The following is a 14,299-nucleotide window of genomic DNA, read 5'->3' as shown; positions in this document are numbered from 1 at the left end:
GTACCAGCCTCAATTTCAACAATTACAGTTAAAATTATGGAAAAAGTCCAACATCTTTTGCAATTATATTATCAACCTCTATGATGCAAGATTAATGCTTTGATTAATGGGACCATTTTTTTACAGTTTTTTAAAGCAGTGCTTTATTATAAATTTTTTTTGAACAAAAAATTTTTATTCTTTTAAAAAAGTACTAAGAAAGTTATCCCAAAAGAAGCCTAGATATGCTACTTTCAAATACTTTGAATGAAAAAGTTTTTTCGCGTGCAAGAACAAATATTTTGAGTTTATTTTAGTAATAGTCAATAACATATTTATCTTACAAACATTTAAAGCTCTTGTTCATAATATAGTGTGCTTTATGATGTTTGATTTAGGTTTTATTTGGGATGATTTTTTTACTACTTTTGAAAACAACATTTTAATAAAAAAATAAAAAAATTTGTATTAAAAAGCTGCTTAAAAAGCAGCAAGAAAGCAGCTTCAAACAAATCCTTAAACTTCATTTGGAATAACTTTTTTATTGCTTTGCTTTTAATACCGAAGCCACTCTTTCCAGTTTCCACTCAACTCATACTTTTTCACCGTTTTCAAAAAAATTTTGTGCTAGGAAACTATTTTTTACAACAACTTAAAAAATATTAATTTCTCTGCAACAACTTTTATAATAGTCCCAAATGGATCTTTATTAATTTATAGATATCTCATTTTAGCTTTTGTACACCAAATGATCAAAATTATGTTCTCAAAACAAGTAATAAATTCTTTATAAAATATGTAAAATTTTATTTTATTATTGAAAAAATTGTCAAACCAATTATAAATTTATTTGTACAAATATACCACATCAAACGATAATCAATATCATTAAACCAATACAAATTTTTAATTAAGATATTTTTTTATCAAAATTTCGATACTGCATAGTCATTAATTTTTTTAAAATAAATCAAATACAAATTTTAATACAGTCTTCTTATAGTTAATTTAGCAAATTCGAAACTTAGCATAGTCAAAATATAATCAGATATTTGTCCCAATTTATTTTAAAAAAAAATTGGGAAAAAATAGATTCTAATTTGACAAGTTTGTTGTGATTGGACAGGTTCATTCGGCCGCCGGCCTGACTTGGTTTTTTCGGCCGGGAGGTTATGACGGGTTGGGGCCCACTAAGATCATCTTGTAGGCCCTACATTAACCATACAATAGCGATCCAACGGTCCACATATCTCGCATAGGATGACACGTGTGATTGCAGCAAAGCCTGGGTCTTTGCCGTTGCTTTCAAGGGCTGAAAAAACCCTCAATAAAAAGAGCCATAAATAAAAGGCCTTTAAATATTATAATATCCATTAATAATTATTATTATGTCTTCTTTACGCTTCCTCTATAGCGACGGGCAATACTGATGGACCCCACTAGCACGTCATTATCAACTATAATTAAGATTACAAATCTATTAAGTAAGTGATTACCTAATCATGGCTAAGGGTTTATTTGATATTTTTGTTTTGCACTATTTTGCTTTTGAGTTTTGACTGCGACCACACATCATTTAGCCAATAATTATTCGTTAAATTTAAAAAGGTTTGATGATAGAAATTTAATTTTCATAACTAAGGCTCTCTTTAAGAAAGTTTTATTATCTAAATCTACTTTTATTTTTTTATTTTGTTGAAATAGGCCAAAAAGTATTGACAAAAAAATTTATCTTAAATGAAAGAAATTATTATATGCAGAATTCAGACATACTGTACGTAGTGTGTCCACACTGTGTACATCAAAGTCTGGCTGGCCTTAACTCTACGTTCGGAGTCCACACATAATAATTTCTTTTCAAATAAAGCCTAAGAATATATTTGGGACCATTGTAACGTTTTATAAATTTGATTAAAACATTATTGTGGGAAAATTACTTAGGTATTATGGTTTCAAAAAACAACTTGCCACCACCAATTTCTAAAAATAGGAGCCAAATGATATTATAGTTATTGTTTGAAAAATTAAGCAACTAAAAAGTTGTTCCAAAGAGATCATAAATATTTTAAAAAGGGATAATTAAACGAAAAAAAAAATTGTATAATAAAAAAAGAAAAAATATTTAAAATATTCAGAATTATTTTTTGATAACTTTTTTAAAATACTTTACATAAAGTTATAATTAGATAATTCAATGGGTTCCAATGACCATTAAGCTGTGGAAAATTTTTTGCTTGACAAAGACGAGCAGTGGACCACCATTACTCTTTAAGCTATGGTCTTAATTATTTCTCATTGAATAATCAAAAGTTTCATAGAAGGATTCTTTTTTAATTTGGATCTTAATTAATTATCATCTTTAAATTAAATGCTTTTTTTCCTTTTTGGTATTATTAAGTTCGAAGCATATATAATTTTTGAAAAATTATCATTTGTTTATGAATTATATCTTAAATATGAATAATTTTAATTGTATTAAAAGGTAATTAAGATTTTATTTTATTGTAGAGTGATTGAGATACTTAGAAAGTAAAAATATATTACTTTTTAATGATACTTTAGAAATTAAAAAATAATTTTCATGGATAAAAATTTTATTTCAGTAATGCATAATAATTTAAAGAGAAGCATAATCCTGAGTTAAGTGTTGCACAGATGACGATGCTCAGGTGCATGAGTGACTTTACCCTCAGAGATATGATACGAAATGAGCATATACGTACGTGAAAAGGTTGGAGTAGCTCCAGTGGAAGATAAGATTAGAGATAGTCGTCTTAGATGGTTTGGTCACATAAAATGACGGCGTTATGATGACCCGGTTAGGAAAGTAGAGATATTAGATTTGACTTATGTTAAGAAAGTAAAATGTAGAACTAAAAAGACTTGATTATAAAATATTAGAAATGATTTTTTTTTTGGTTAGACTTAAATGAGAATTTGACTTTTAACATAACAGAATAAAGAAAAAGGATTCATGTAGCCGACCCCCGTAGTGGGGCAAATGCTTGATATTATTTTTTATTTTTTTAGTAATGTATAATAATTTATTGGTTCACGTACTTAAAAATATCATACAAAATAAAACAATTGATAAAAAAATTTAAAAAAATATTAAATGGAACTTCGTAAATATCTGAACATAAACAAATGAAATAAAATTAATAAAAAATAATGTATTCATATTGTATTTAAACATTTCAACATGATCAATCTTTCTATTGACCTTAAACAAAAAAGGCCATTAATTAATTCATGTACAGTGTATCGATCTAAACAATAATCAATCAACCTATTATCATCTCTTAATCACATCATTATCAACTTAATCAATCTCTATCCCCAACTACTAACTATTAACCAAAAAAAAAACCCCATTATCCTCAGCTCACCAAAAAATAAAAGAAAAAAATAAACAGAATCCAATTATAACACTTCTGATCAACTCACCGAGTCCACCATCAGCTCTTCCTCCTCTTCTCAAACCATCAGAAGTCTCAGCCTCTAAAAGAGAGCTCAAAGTGAAATTTGGATTCGAACCATACAGAGCTTGAACTCCTTCAATGTCATCCACTCGCAAATTCACCTTCTTCGTCCTCGGGCTTAGACTCGGATACATGACCGCCTCCTGCACCGTCGAATGCGCTAAGCCGAGGACATGTCCAATCTCATGAGTCAGCACTGATTCCAAGTCAACGGCAACCTTTGACTCCTCCTTGCTGAAGTCGACGGCCCACCTTTCCGCCGCATCGAGGTGGAGCCGGCCATTCTCGGGGGAGAAGGCGTGGGCGAGCACGCCGAGGACGCCGTCGAATGGTTGCCCGTCGCCGTGATCGCCGGCGTAGAAAGCGACCTTGACGTCGGCGGTTTGGAAGTCTTTGGAGTGGGAGAAGGTCATTGGGATGACCTTCGCCCATCGAGCGAACGATCGGCGCACGGCGGCGTCGATTGCGGGGCGGTTGACGTAGTCTATGGTGTTCGTGGGGGAGAGGGAGTAGGTGAGGTGGAGAGGGGAAGGGCGAGACCATCGAGGCTGGCCGGGGAAGTATGCGAATCGGCGAACGGATTTTAACGGGGGTTCGTCGTCGGGTAGGCCGCAGCCGGAAGAGGAGGAGATGGAGGCCGTGGAAGGTGGGAGGAGGAGGAGGAGGAGGAGGAGGGAGAGGTGAAGTAGAAGGGAGTTGTAAGGCATGGTTCTTATTGGGGAAGTCTTGTGAAGGAGTTCATAAATTTATTGCTAATATTGACAGGAGGAAACCATATATATACTATTTAAATATGTATATAATATGAGTATGTTTGTGGGAGAGGGAGGGAGTTTTCTCTGACTTGAAGATGATGGAAAATTTGGTGACCAAATTATGTAACGGTTGGAAGGATGATTTCTGATGCTTCTATGATTGGTGAGTTCTTTGGTTTTATTTTATTTTGTGGGGAGGGGAATTAGGGGCAGCGCTCAAATATATAAACACAATGTATACGTAAGACTCGATTTGTTCTTTATTTTTCGTCAAGGTTTTTTTATGGGCAAGTGAAGAGATTCTTATTGGTGGGTTTCAGATTCAGATATCGATCCCAAGACAAGGAAAGTAGCTAGGTTCCAGTGTCAGGAAATTTGGAGAAATTATTACATGCGGAATTTGAACGTAGAGCTACGTCCGTATTTTCTTGTATAAACACCATGTAGATAGTGTGTACACATTTATACATTCCAAGGTCATGAACTTTGGAGAAATTATTACGTGCGGAGTCCGAACGTAGAGCTAAGTCAGGACTCTCTTGTGTAAATAATGTGTACACATATTTGTACATTCCAAAGTTAGAAATTTTGGAGAAATTATTATGCGCGGAATTCGAATTTAGAGCTACGTCCGGACTCCATTTTATACACACTATGTATAAATATATATAGTGTACAAAGGAATCCAGATATAGCCATACATTTGCACGTAATAATCTCTTGAAATTTTGGCCCTTGAGAGAGCAAACTCAAGTCGTTGTGGGGAGGGGAATTAGGGGTAGCGCTCAAATATATAAACACAATGTATACGTAAGACTCGATTTGTTCTTTATTTTTCGTCGAGGTTTTTTTTAAGGGCAAGTGAAGAGGTTCTTATTGGTGGGTTTCAGATTCAGATATCGATCCCAAGACAAGGAAAGTAGATAGGTTCCAGTGTCAGGAAATTTGGAGAAATTATTACATGCGGAATTTGAACGTAGAGCTACGTCCGTACTTTCTTGTATAAACACCGTGTAGATAGTGTGGACACATATTTATACATTCCAAGGTCATGAACTTTGGAGAAATTATTACGTGTGGAGTCCGAACGTAGAGCCAAGTCAGGACTCTCTTGTATAAACACTGTGTACACATATTTGTACATTCCAAGGTTAGAAATTTTGGAGAAATTATTATGTGCGGAATTTGAATTTAGAGCTACGTCAAGACTCCATTTTATACACACTATGTATAAATATATATAGTGTACAAAGGAATCCAGATATAGCCATACATTTGCACGTAATAATCTCTTGAAATTTTGGCCCTTGAGAGAGCAAACTCAAGTCGTCCAAGTTTCTCCAGTTGATTAGTCGTTTATGACTACAATTGTTCGTGGGACCTTTGCTCTTTTTTCGGTGGAAAAGAAAAAAAGGCAATTAAAATATAATAAAGGTAACATTTAGTCTGATTAAATAAATAAATAAAATTTATATTTCAACTTATTAGAAGTCATTATTTGGTTGAATTTAATTAGAGATTAACTTCAGTTTTAAACTAAAAAAGTTTGAAAAAGTTTTTTATTTTGATAACTTTTTTTTTTTATAAAAAATTTATTGATTATACAATCAAAATTTAAATTATATTATTGAAATAATTTCATAAAATTTAAGTCAAAATATCAACTCAATAATTTTAAACTTTTATACATAAAACTCAATAAATATCTTTAGAACTTTATAATTTATAAATATATTCAAAATTTAATTATTTTTTTATTAATAAAATGAATAAGAAAATTCTTATTTAAAAAAGACATTTTCTATTTAATAAAGTATTTATGTAAACTTTTTTTTTTTTTTTAAGAAATGAGTACACCTTTATTGCCGCCACACGTGCTTCTCACGTGATTGTGGCTTCAAACGACATAGACACGTGTCAATGTTTAGATCCATTCTATTGGGATGGTGATGCGATGACACTTTGTCTGGAGGATAACCGAACATTTAACTAACGAAGATTAAGTTGGGAAAATTGGACTGTTGGGGACGAGGAGTAAACACCACAATAAGGAAACAAACAAGAAAGTAAAAGCATCAGAAAGTAAAAGACAACAGGATTTAGCGTGAAAAAAATCAAATTAGAGAAAAAACTATGAAGCTACATCATATCAAGAAATTCACTATGAAAATTAAAAAAATATAAGTATATATCTCACTTTCTCCTTCTCTTCTCACATACACCGTTCTCGCTCTTATCCTAATTAAAAAACGCAAGAGAAAAGTCAGTTATATCCACCCAGGGATGCAACCCTTGAGAAAAAACGAGAAGGATAGCTGTTAAGTCCGTCTCTCAATGTTGTGGCACTAAAGTTTCTATCTTGCATTGCTGCGGTGCTCTGCTCTCTATTGGGTACACAACACTAGACCCAAGCAGGGGGTAACCCCACCCCCCGAAAACACGACAAACTTTGAGGTTCGAGACAATGGAATAACCAAATTGAACAAAACAATCAAATTTCACACATAACAAATACAATGGTTTATTTTATGGTGGAAGTGTAAGTTGTTATAAAAACTATTCTCCCATGCAAACAAAAAAAAATAATAATAATAAATGTGGATGGGGATTAGGGATATGAAAAATAATAATAAAGTGTTATATTAAAAAATATTACTTTATATCTATTAATAAACAAGTAAAAGGAAAATGAGTGCAAGAATTATTTTTAAATTTGAGTTAGGTAGTTAAAAAAGTGTTTCAAAATACATAATACTTTATTTTAGATTATTTTTTATTAGATTATACCTAGGCTAATAATATTAAATGAATCTAATAATTAGATAGTGATATATTTATTTTAATTAAATTTATATTATTATTGATTAATGAAAGATAAGATAAAAAAAAAGATTGGATGATTTAGACATCTATAAATTATAATGTGATAAAACAAATGCATTTATAAAAGGAGTTGGTAAATATACAAATAAATTTAATTACAAATTATAATGTAATTTATTCATATAAAAATAAGAACATTCATTGAACATTGAATAAAATTTTAAAGATTATTATATATGCTTATATTTTAATAAAGAATATATTTAAAAATTAATATAGAAAATAAAAAGATCAAATGTAAACAAGAAAATAAAAAATCTTTGCCAAAATTGAATTAAAACATATATGCTAAGAACAGTACCTTATGCTAACTTGGTTTGTAGCGGTGTCAATTTGGGGTCAACTGGTCGGGTTTCGGGTTGAACTTTGAATTTGATTCGGATTTATGTGGTTCAACCCGAACTTGATCCAATTTTTTGCAAACAGTTCGGAACATTTCCAACCCGGACCTGACTCGTGCGGCGATTGCAGCGCGTTGACCCGGACCCGACCCGACCCGATTTTGTAGATTTTGCTGAAAAGCGCGAGTGAGTGTTGGCGAAATGGCCGCGCGATAGCGGGAGGAGCTCGCGAGCTTCCACAGCAAGGCGGAGTCCGCGGACCGTGCGACCAAGCCGAGTGCGGGGTCTGCCGGTTGTAGTCCGTGGCGGGTAGCGGGCAGAGTTCATTGAGATCCGCCGCAAAGTTGCGAGTGAGTGGAAAGCGCCCGGCAGTGGGCCGGGAGTTTACTGGACCGTGCGAGCGACGGCAGTGGGGCAACATCGCGAGTTGCGCTGGTTGGAAACTGGAAATGGACTCGACTTTGGGTTATATCTCATGTTGATTTTAGGTTTTTCAAGTTTAACCCGAACCCGACCCGTGTTTTTGAAAAGGCGTAAAAAAATCCGAACCCAACCCGTTTGCTAACCAGGTCAATCTGAACCCAGATTTTTCCGAGTTAGGTACGGTCAGTTTAGGGGCCTGTTAAAAAATTGACACCTCTACTTGGTCGATAGGTAAGGTGTAGTACTATTGAACATACATGTTCTATAGTGATGCATGGCCAAGATAAAAGTCAACGGCGATATCATATACCAAGCCCCTACATCAAGATCAGGGCTATTTATCATGCAACAGAGTATGTGCAAGAAAATGTTATGGAAAGATAATTTAAAGCTTATCAAAGGCCCTTTGATGGGTAGATGGACCGTACAGGTCATTAAGTCTAGCATATTTATAAATTAATTGATTTCAAGACAACTCTACTTGCCTTATTGATCAAATCTGATTGAAAACTTTTAATTTAATTTAATATATCTTTTTTTTTTCTTTCACGTAGTATTAGTACATGTCAACAATATATGTATTTATTAGCTTCGCAGGCTTTTCAAAATTGTCTAGGCTTAGAAAAAATAGCTAGGACTTTGCTTTGCACTTTTTTCATTCATTGATTAAAAAATGTTTTTTCTTATGCAAATGTACGCATGTGGAAAGGCTAGGTGGCTGCTCAACTTATTGGTGAAGCTTGGTGTTTGATCCCTCATAGCTTTGAAGAGTCCTTTGTAATTTCTTTTTACCTTTATTTCTTCTTTCTCACAACACAATTTTTATCACATTCACTTGGCCTTGAGCCTAGCTTCTCTCAACCCCAAAACCAATAAAATCTATTCTAAACTCTCCCTAACATTCCCTCACATATATATCTCAAAATCTTCAAAGACCTCAAATCTATAATAATTCTAAAGCGTTTTGTTTTTCTAGTACAAAAGATTCTTAAACTAGAAATTTTATGCTAAAAAACTGTTTTAGAAAACAATAAGAAAATTGTCCCAAACGAAATCTCAACCAGACGAGATGGCTGCATTCAGCCCCTTTTGATCTCACCTCAATGATTTGATTCCCTAACAACAACAAGAGGGCATTATCCGTTGCATTAACAACACATCATCATCATAAGAATAGAAAAACACAAAAAAATCCAAATTTCATAACAAGTAGTTGAGTGCAGGTGAAGCTAAAATTTTCCACTAAAGTGGAAGTAGATGTGGTAGCTATCCTAACTAAAAACTGATGCAAATACTCTGAAGCTTCCTGATATGATTAACTTTGGTCATGGCAATGATTAACTATATAATAGTAAACTATATGTGCCGATGCTCAGATTGAGTGCTTTGTCATCAACAAACAACAAAAGTTGGTTACCTATGAGGTTTTGGTTACAGACTTACAGTATAGTTCTTCCCCAATTGTAAGCTTCCTATCTTCCTTTTCTCAACCCTTCGAACAGCTGGAATAGCTCTGATATAGACACAAAATATGACAGGAGCAAAAGAAAATATGCTATTTCTGTGATTAAATAGCTTACCGTGCACGATAGACCATTTTGCCTTGTTACAGGTAACAGGGAAGGAATAGATTAAGCCAGCAGGTAAACCATAAGATCCTTTCGAAGTGTCACACTGCAAATAATTTAGGATCTGTTTGGAATGAGTATAATTTTTTATAAAGGTGGTTGTAAAACTTCTGTGAAGAAAATAAATTTTTACAAGTTGTTGTAAGAAACAACTTCGTAGTAAAAAAAAATATGATTATGATTTGAAAATCAAAATAATAAGAAAGATGTCAAAAACAAAATCTTGTTTAGGCTTCATTTGGGATGACTTACTTATTGCTTCTTAAAGCAGTTTTCTAGTTAAATTTTTTTTTTTACTAAAAAGTTAATTTTAGAAGTAATAAGAAAGCCGTCCCAAACGAAACCTTAATCACCATTGACTCTCCAGAAGAATCACTAAAGCAGCTTTCCTTTTAGACTTCTGAGCAAATAAAATATCAAATTCACACACACTACTAATAATGCAAATCTCGAACACAACATTTTTTAGTTGGCAAAATAAGCTCCCAACAAACATATTATGATGGATTGCACAATTCTTCTTTAATAGCTTAGAAGTTGATTTACCCTTGTAAATATGTAAATACCAAAAATACTAAAGTGACAAATCCCCTTTAAATATAACTATAAAAGATTTGTCAAAATTCCAAAGGGACGACGTCACGACAACCATCTCCCAACACCTTCTGGTTCCCCTAACACTAATCTCTACTCCCAAGTCCCCTTTAACATACTTAACATTTACAATGCATAATCATGTACAACAACAACATCATCATCAAGCCTTTTTATCCCAGTATGTGAGGTCAAGCTATATGAATCCTTTTTCTCCATTGTCCTGTTAAGAGTCAAATTCTCATTTAAATTTAATAAAAAAAATCATTTCTAATATTTTCTAGCCAAGACCCTACTTCTATCTTTCTTAGCATAGAAATCAATACATCTACTCTCCTAACACGGTCATCAGAAGGCAGACGCTTTATGTGTCCAACCTATTTAAGGTGACTCTCTCTAATCTTATATGCCACTAGAGCTACTCTAAACCTTTCACGAATATGCTAATTTCACATTCTATCTCTAAGAGTGAAATCATTCATCCACCTGAGCATTCTCATCTCTATAACACTTAACTTTATGCCTCTCTTTTAATGGCCAACATTCTGCCCCAATACAAAATCATATAGAAGATTATAAAATGATGCAAACTATGAAGAAGTAAAATAGTATCAGATTCATATTACTTCATTACTTTCAAGATCTGTTTCATGCTCACGTTAATAAAGAAAGAATTCCGGTGACCCCAATTCTGAGGCAAGTGATATGAAGTAAAATTTTAAATATTATAACAGCTTTTAAGAAAAAAAAAAAACTACTTGTTCTTTACTGCATTTTAGAGGTATTATTACTCTCTGATCTCATATATGCCCCATGTTTGCTCCAAGTTTTCTGTGCGCTTCATTCTTAAGGTTAGATATTCATTCAAGGTATGAGTGAGCCATAGATTTCTCTTCGGCGAGCTCATTTGCTGTAGCATCCATCTTGGCCCTAGAAAAATAATCAATCTTCAGGCCTGCACCGATGACGCGGGCAAGCCCAAGCGCGGGCTCGCGGCCGCAGTGCACGAGCGCGGCCGCGGTTCTGCGCCGACGGCGGCGGTCGGCTGCCCGGTCCGTTTTGGGGATGAATTTCGTCCCAAAAAGTCCAAATTTGACATTTTTGGGGTCCCCAGATACATTTTTCGACATTCCGGACTTATTTTTGACTTTTTCAGAGCTCAACAAGACTTCTATGATCAAGTTTCGAGGAACACTTAATTTTCGGAATGCAATTTTTGCATTTTGATCATTACAAATTTTCAAAACATATATTTTTGGACTCCTGGAGCTTCGACGTCCGAAAATAGGGGAGCAACTGATACATCATCATGAAATAACTTGATCGAGCACGAATCTCGAGGAAAAAACCAATCCGGAAACTTCAAAAATTAAATCCGGAAGCACCCGAACTCCGATTTCAGCGAGCTTACAGTCAAACTGAGCGTCTCGGAAATACGAACCCAACAACACCAAATTCAACCAAATCCGAGCCCAAATGGGTCCAAAATCAAGGACCCAAAGCGCTTGGAAGGTTCAAACCTCAATTTGAGTTAACAAACGGTCTTCGATTTTAACGAGCTTATAATATAATCGAATAGCTCGACGAGACAAATCCAACGAGCCCAAGATCGCCAAATTCCGACATCACTAAGGCCTCCAAATGTCCAACGAATGGCACACAATTGAAGGGTTCAATATCAGCCGTCCATTCGACCACTCCCTATTCGTCCATGATCTCACACCTGTTTATAAGTCATGCCACTCCAGAAAAACTATAAATAGAGTCCTCATTCTTGACAAGAGGACTCAAGTGAGAAGAGAGAGAAGAAGAGAAGAGAAGAAGGGGAAAGGGAGAATCATCTCCTCCTCGATCATAGCCGGAGTTTTTTCCGCCACCTGAATACGCCGGAACTCTGCCGGATTTTCGGGAGACGACTAAATTCTGCAAAATCTTGTAAATTTATTTCAAGTTAGAAGAAACGGATTGTAATCTGATCGTCCTGACTTGTGTGATAAATCAGCTTCTTGTAATTTACAAAACACTAGTGGAACTTTTCAACTGGGCGTGGCCCTGGGGTTTTTCCCTCTTTCGGGTTTTCCATGTAAAAATCCTGGTGTTCATTTTCTTTTCTGTTTGTGTGCTGAATATTCGTCCAACGCTCATACGTGAATTCGTAAACTCTACCGCCACGTATATTCAAGCCCGCAACAATAATGTTAATATGCTATAGATATATTTTATTGTTCATATGGTGTTACATTATCATACAATATTTTTTATATGTATAGATTTAATTCTGTAATAGTTTTCTGAGTAGCCTTCTAAGCTGGTGTTGCTCGCCCATTCTTTACCTGCCTTTGTTATTTTCACTTTAACATTTAAATGAATATTAATGAAAGTGTGCGGTTTTATAGTTTTGAAAGAAATTTATAAATATAAGTTTTAAGTCAATTATCCATATCAAAGCACATATATCATCCTTTAAATCAGTCCATTAGCATTTATTACCTAGTATTTTGGCAGCTTGAGAATGAATATTTTTTTGTGGCGCATAAAAACATAATACTTAATAAGAAAATAAGATAATTTGATAATATGGATATGATAATAAAACCTATCAGATGTTTACATGATGATTGATGATGGCAATGGCACACTTGAGTCATATATAACAACATGCATCATCATGATTGCAATATGATAAACATGTTCATCAAATACCACTACAGAAAATTCACACGGTATCGATGAAATTTTCGGCATAAAACTTTCACCGAAATTTTCGTTCGTAATTTGTGAAACCCGACGGAATTTTTAATAAAAATTTATGAGTTACAAAATAGAAGTCTAATATCTTCTAAACAAATATGAAGTCTAATATCTCACAAAATAGATTAACCATATTGATTAAACTTCTAAGACGTCTTCAGAGGAAGAAGAGGGTGATGGAAAGACAATATTTTGATGGACCAGAGCAGCCAAACTAGCACCAATGAGTGGGCCGGCCCAATAAACCCCATGGTTTTTAAAATCCCCGCTCACTATGGCTGGACCGAAGGACCGAGCTGGGTTCATGGACGCCCCCGTGAGCGAACCAGCCGCCAGCACGCATGACCCAACCACAAACCCGATCGCCAGCGGCCCATTTACCGATCCGGCCTTCCTCCCACCGGCCACCCGCGGGTCCGCCGCCACATAAACGGTGTAGACCAGCATGAAGGTTATCACCCCTTCCACAACCGCCCCTCCAAAGCCCGTCATCTCCGTCGCTATCTTCGTCGTTGGCACCGCCTGAGTCAAGCGCGCGCATTTAGTTCATCAACAAGAAAGTTTTGAATATGATTAGTGAAGAGAGGGAGAGAAGGCGCTCGGGCTCACCTGACCAGCGGAGGCCAAGCGGATGAGAAGGCAAGCGAGAGTGGAGCCTAGCAATTGAGAGATCCAGTAGAAGACGGCAGTGGGGATGGCGATGTGGCCGCCGAGAACAAAGGCGAAAGTGACGGCAGGGTTTATGTGGCCGCCGGAGACATCGGCGGCTATGTATATGGCGGCGAACACCGCGAAGGCCTGCGACGCCGCCGTGGCCACTAGAGACGATGCGTCGGATGTCACATCAGGCGTCAGCATTCGGGCGGAAATGGTGGAACCGGTGGCGGCAAAGACGACGAGAAAGGTGGAGATGAATTCGGCGAGACAGCAGCGGAGAGTGGGAATGGAGAAGCATTCGTATAACTGAGAGCGGGCAGTGGAAGCCATTAATTTTCTATTTTTTATGTTGTTTTGAAGCTTTGGTTTTCTGTGATGAGAGACGAGAGTGCAGAAATGAGACTGTATGGTTTTTAAAATTGGAGGGGAGCGGGTTTGGGCGAGGAGGCGCGATGGGAAGGGCAGTCGTAACGATTACTTGTCGCCGTTTCCCGACCGTTGCTGAACCGGTGTGCACTTTGGCTTTATGGGATATGGTTAAATTTCGGCAAATGAACTACATTTACCCCTACAAGAGGATTAATTATTCTGCGTGGAAGCCGAATGCCGTCCGAAGATCAACCAGAATTCATCACTTCATCTCTGTGCTCAGTACCACGGCTCGGTATTGCTCGGTATCGTTCGGTACCGCAGGTCAGTACCACTGACGTGACACATTCTGGATGGTCTACAGACGACATTATGTGTTCGGTCTCCGCACAAAATAATTTCTCCTGCTAGAGAAACTTGAATTTCATCTACTTGTT

At 35.7% G+C, this 14,299-nt stretch overlaps 2 protein-coding genes across 2 annotated transcripts; both read right to left on the bottom strand.

The window, feature by feature from the left end:
- Nucleotides 1–3,197: 3,197 nt before the first annotated feature.
- LOC110116075 (metalloendoproteinase 4-MMP) lies at nt 3,198–4,441 on the bottom strand. The gene has a single exon (XM_020849526.2). It carries the CDS (start codon nt 4,166–4,168, stop codon nt 3,365–3,367), a length of 804 nt encoding a protein of 267 aa, XP_020705185.1. The 5' UTR covers nt 4,169–4,441; the 3' UTR covers nt 3,198–3,364.
- Nucleotides 4,442–12,791: 8,350 nt separating this feature from the next.
- LOC110116080 (probable aquaporin TIP5-1) lies at nt 12,792–14,192 on the bottom strand. The gene is made up of 2 exons (XM_020849534.2): nt 13,446–14,192; nt 12,792–13,358 (listed from the first exon to the last, which is right to left on the bottom strand). Exons 1-2 carry the CDS (start codon nt 13,821–13,823, stop codon nt 12,975–12,977), a joined length of 762 nt encoding a protein of 253 aa, XP_020705193.1. The 5' UTR covers nt 13,824–14,192; the 3' UTR covers nt 12,792–12,974.
- Between the last annotated feature and the right edge of the window lie 107 nt (nt 14,193–14,299).

Source organism: Dendrobium catenatum, unplaced genomic scaffold (assembly GCF_001605985.2).
Source record: "Dendrobium catenatum unplaced genomic scaffold, ASM160598v2 fragScaff_scaffold_1639, whole genome shotgun sequence".
In the NCBI taxonomy this organism is placed as follows: Eukaryota; Viridiplantae; Streptophyta; class Magnoliopsida; order Asparagales; family Orchidaceae; genus Dendrobium; species Dendrobium catenatum.
This window is presented reverse-complemented; position numbering and strand designations above follow the sequence as displayed.

What these genes read in the sequence shown, in the direction of transcription:
- LOC110116075 (XM_020849526.2), bottom strand. Translation starts at nt 4,168, where the DNA reads ATGCCTTACAACTCCCTTCTACTTCACCTCTCCCTCCTCCTCCTCCTC.
- LOC110116080 (XM_020849534.2), bottom strand. Translation starts at nt 13,823, where the DNA reads ATGGCTTCCACTGCCCGCTCTCAGTTATACGAATGCTTCTCCATTCCC. An exon ending in GCTTGGCCTCCGCTGGTCAG is followed by an intron (nt 13,359 to 13,445) that starts GTGAGCCCGAGC and finishes CGCTTGACTCAG; the next exon opens with GCGGTGCCAACGACGAAGAT.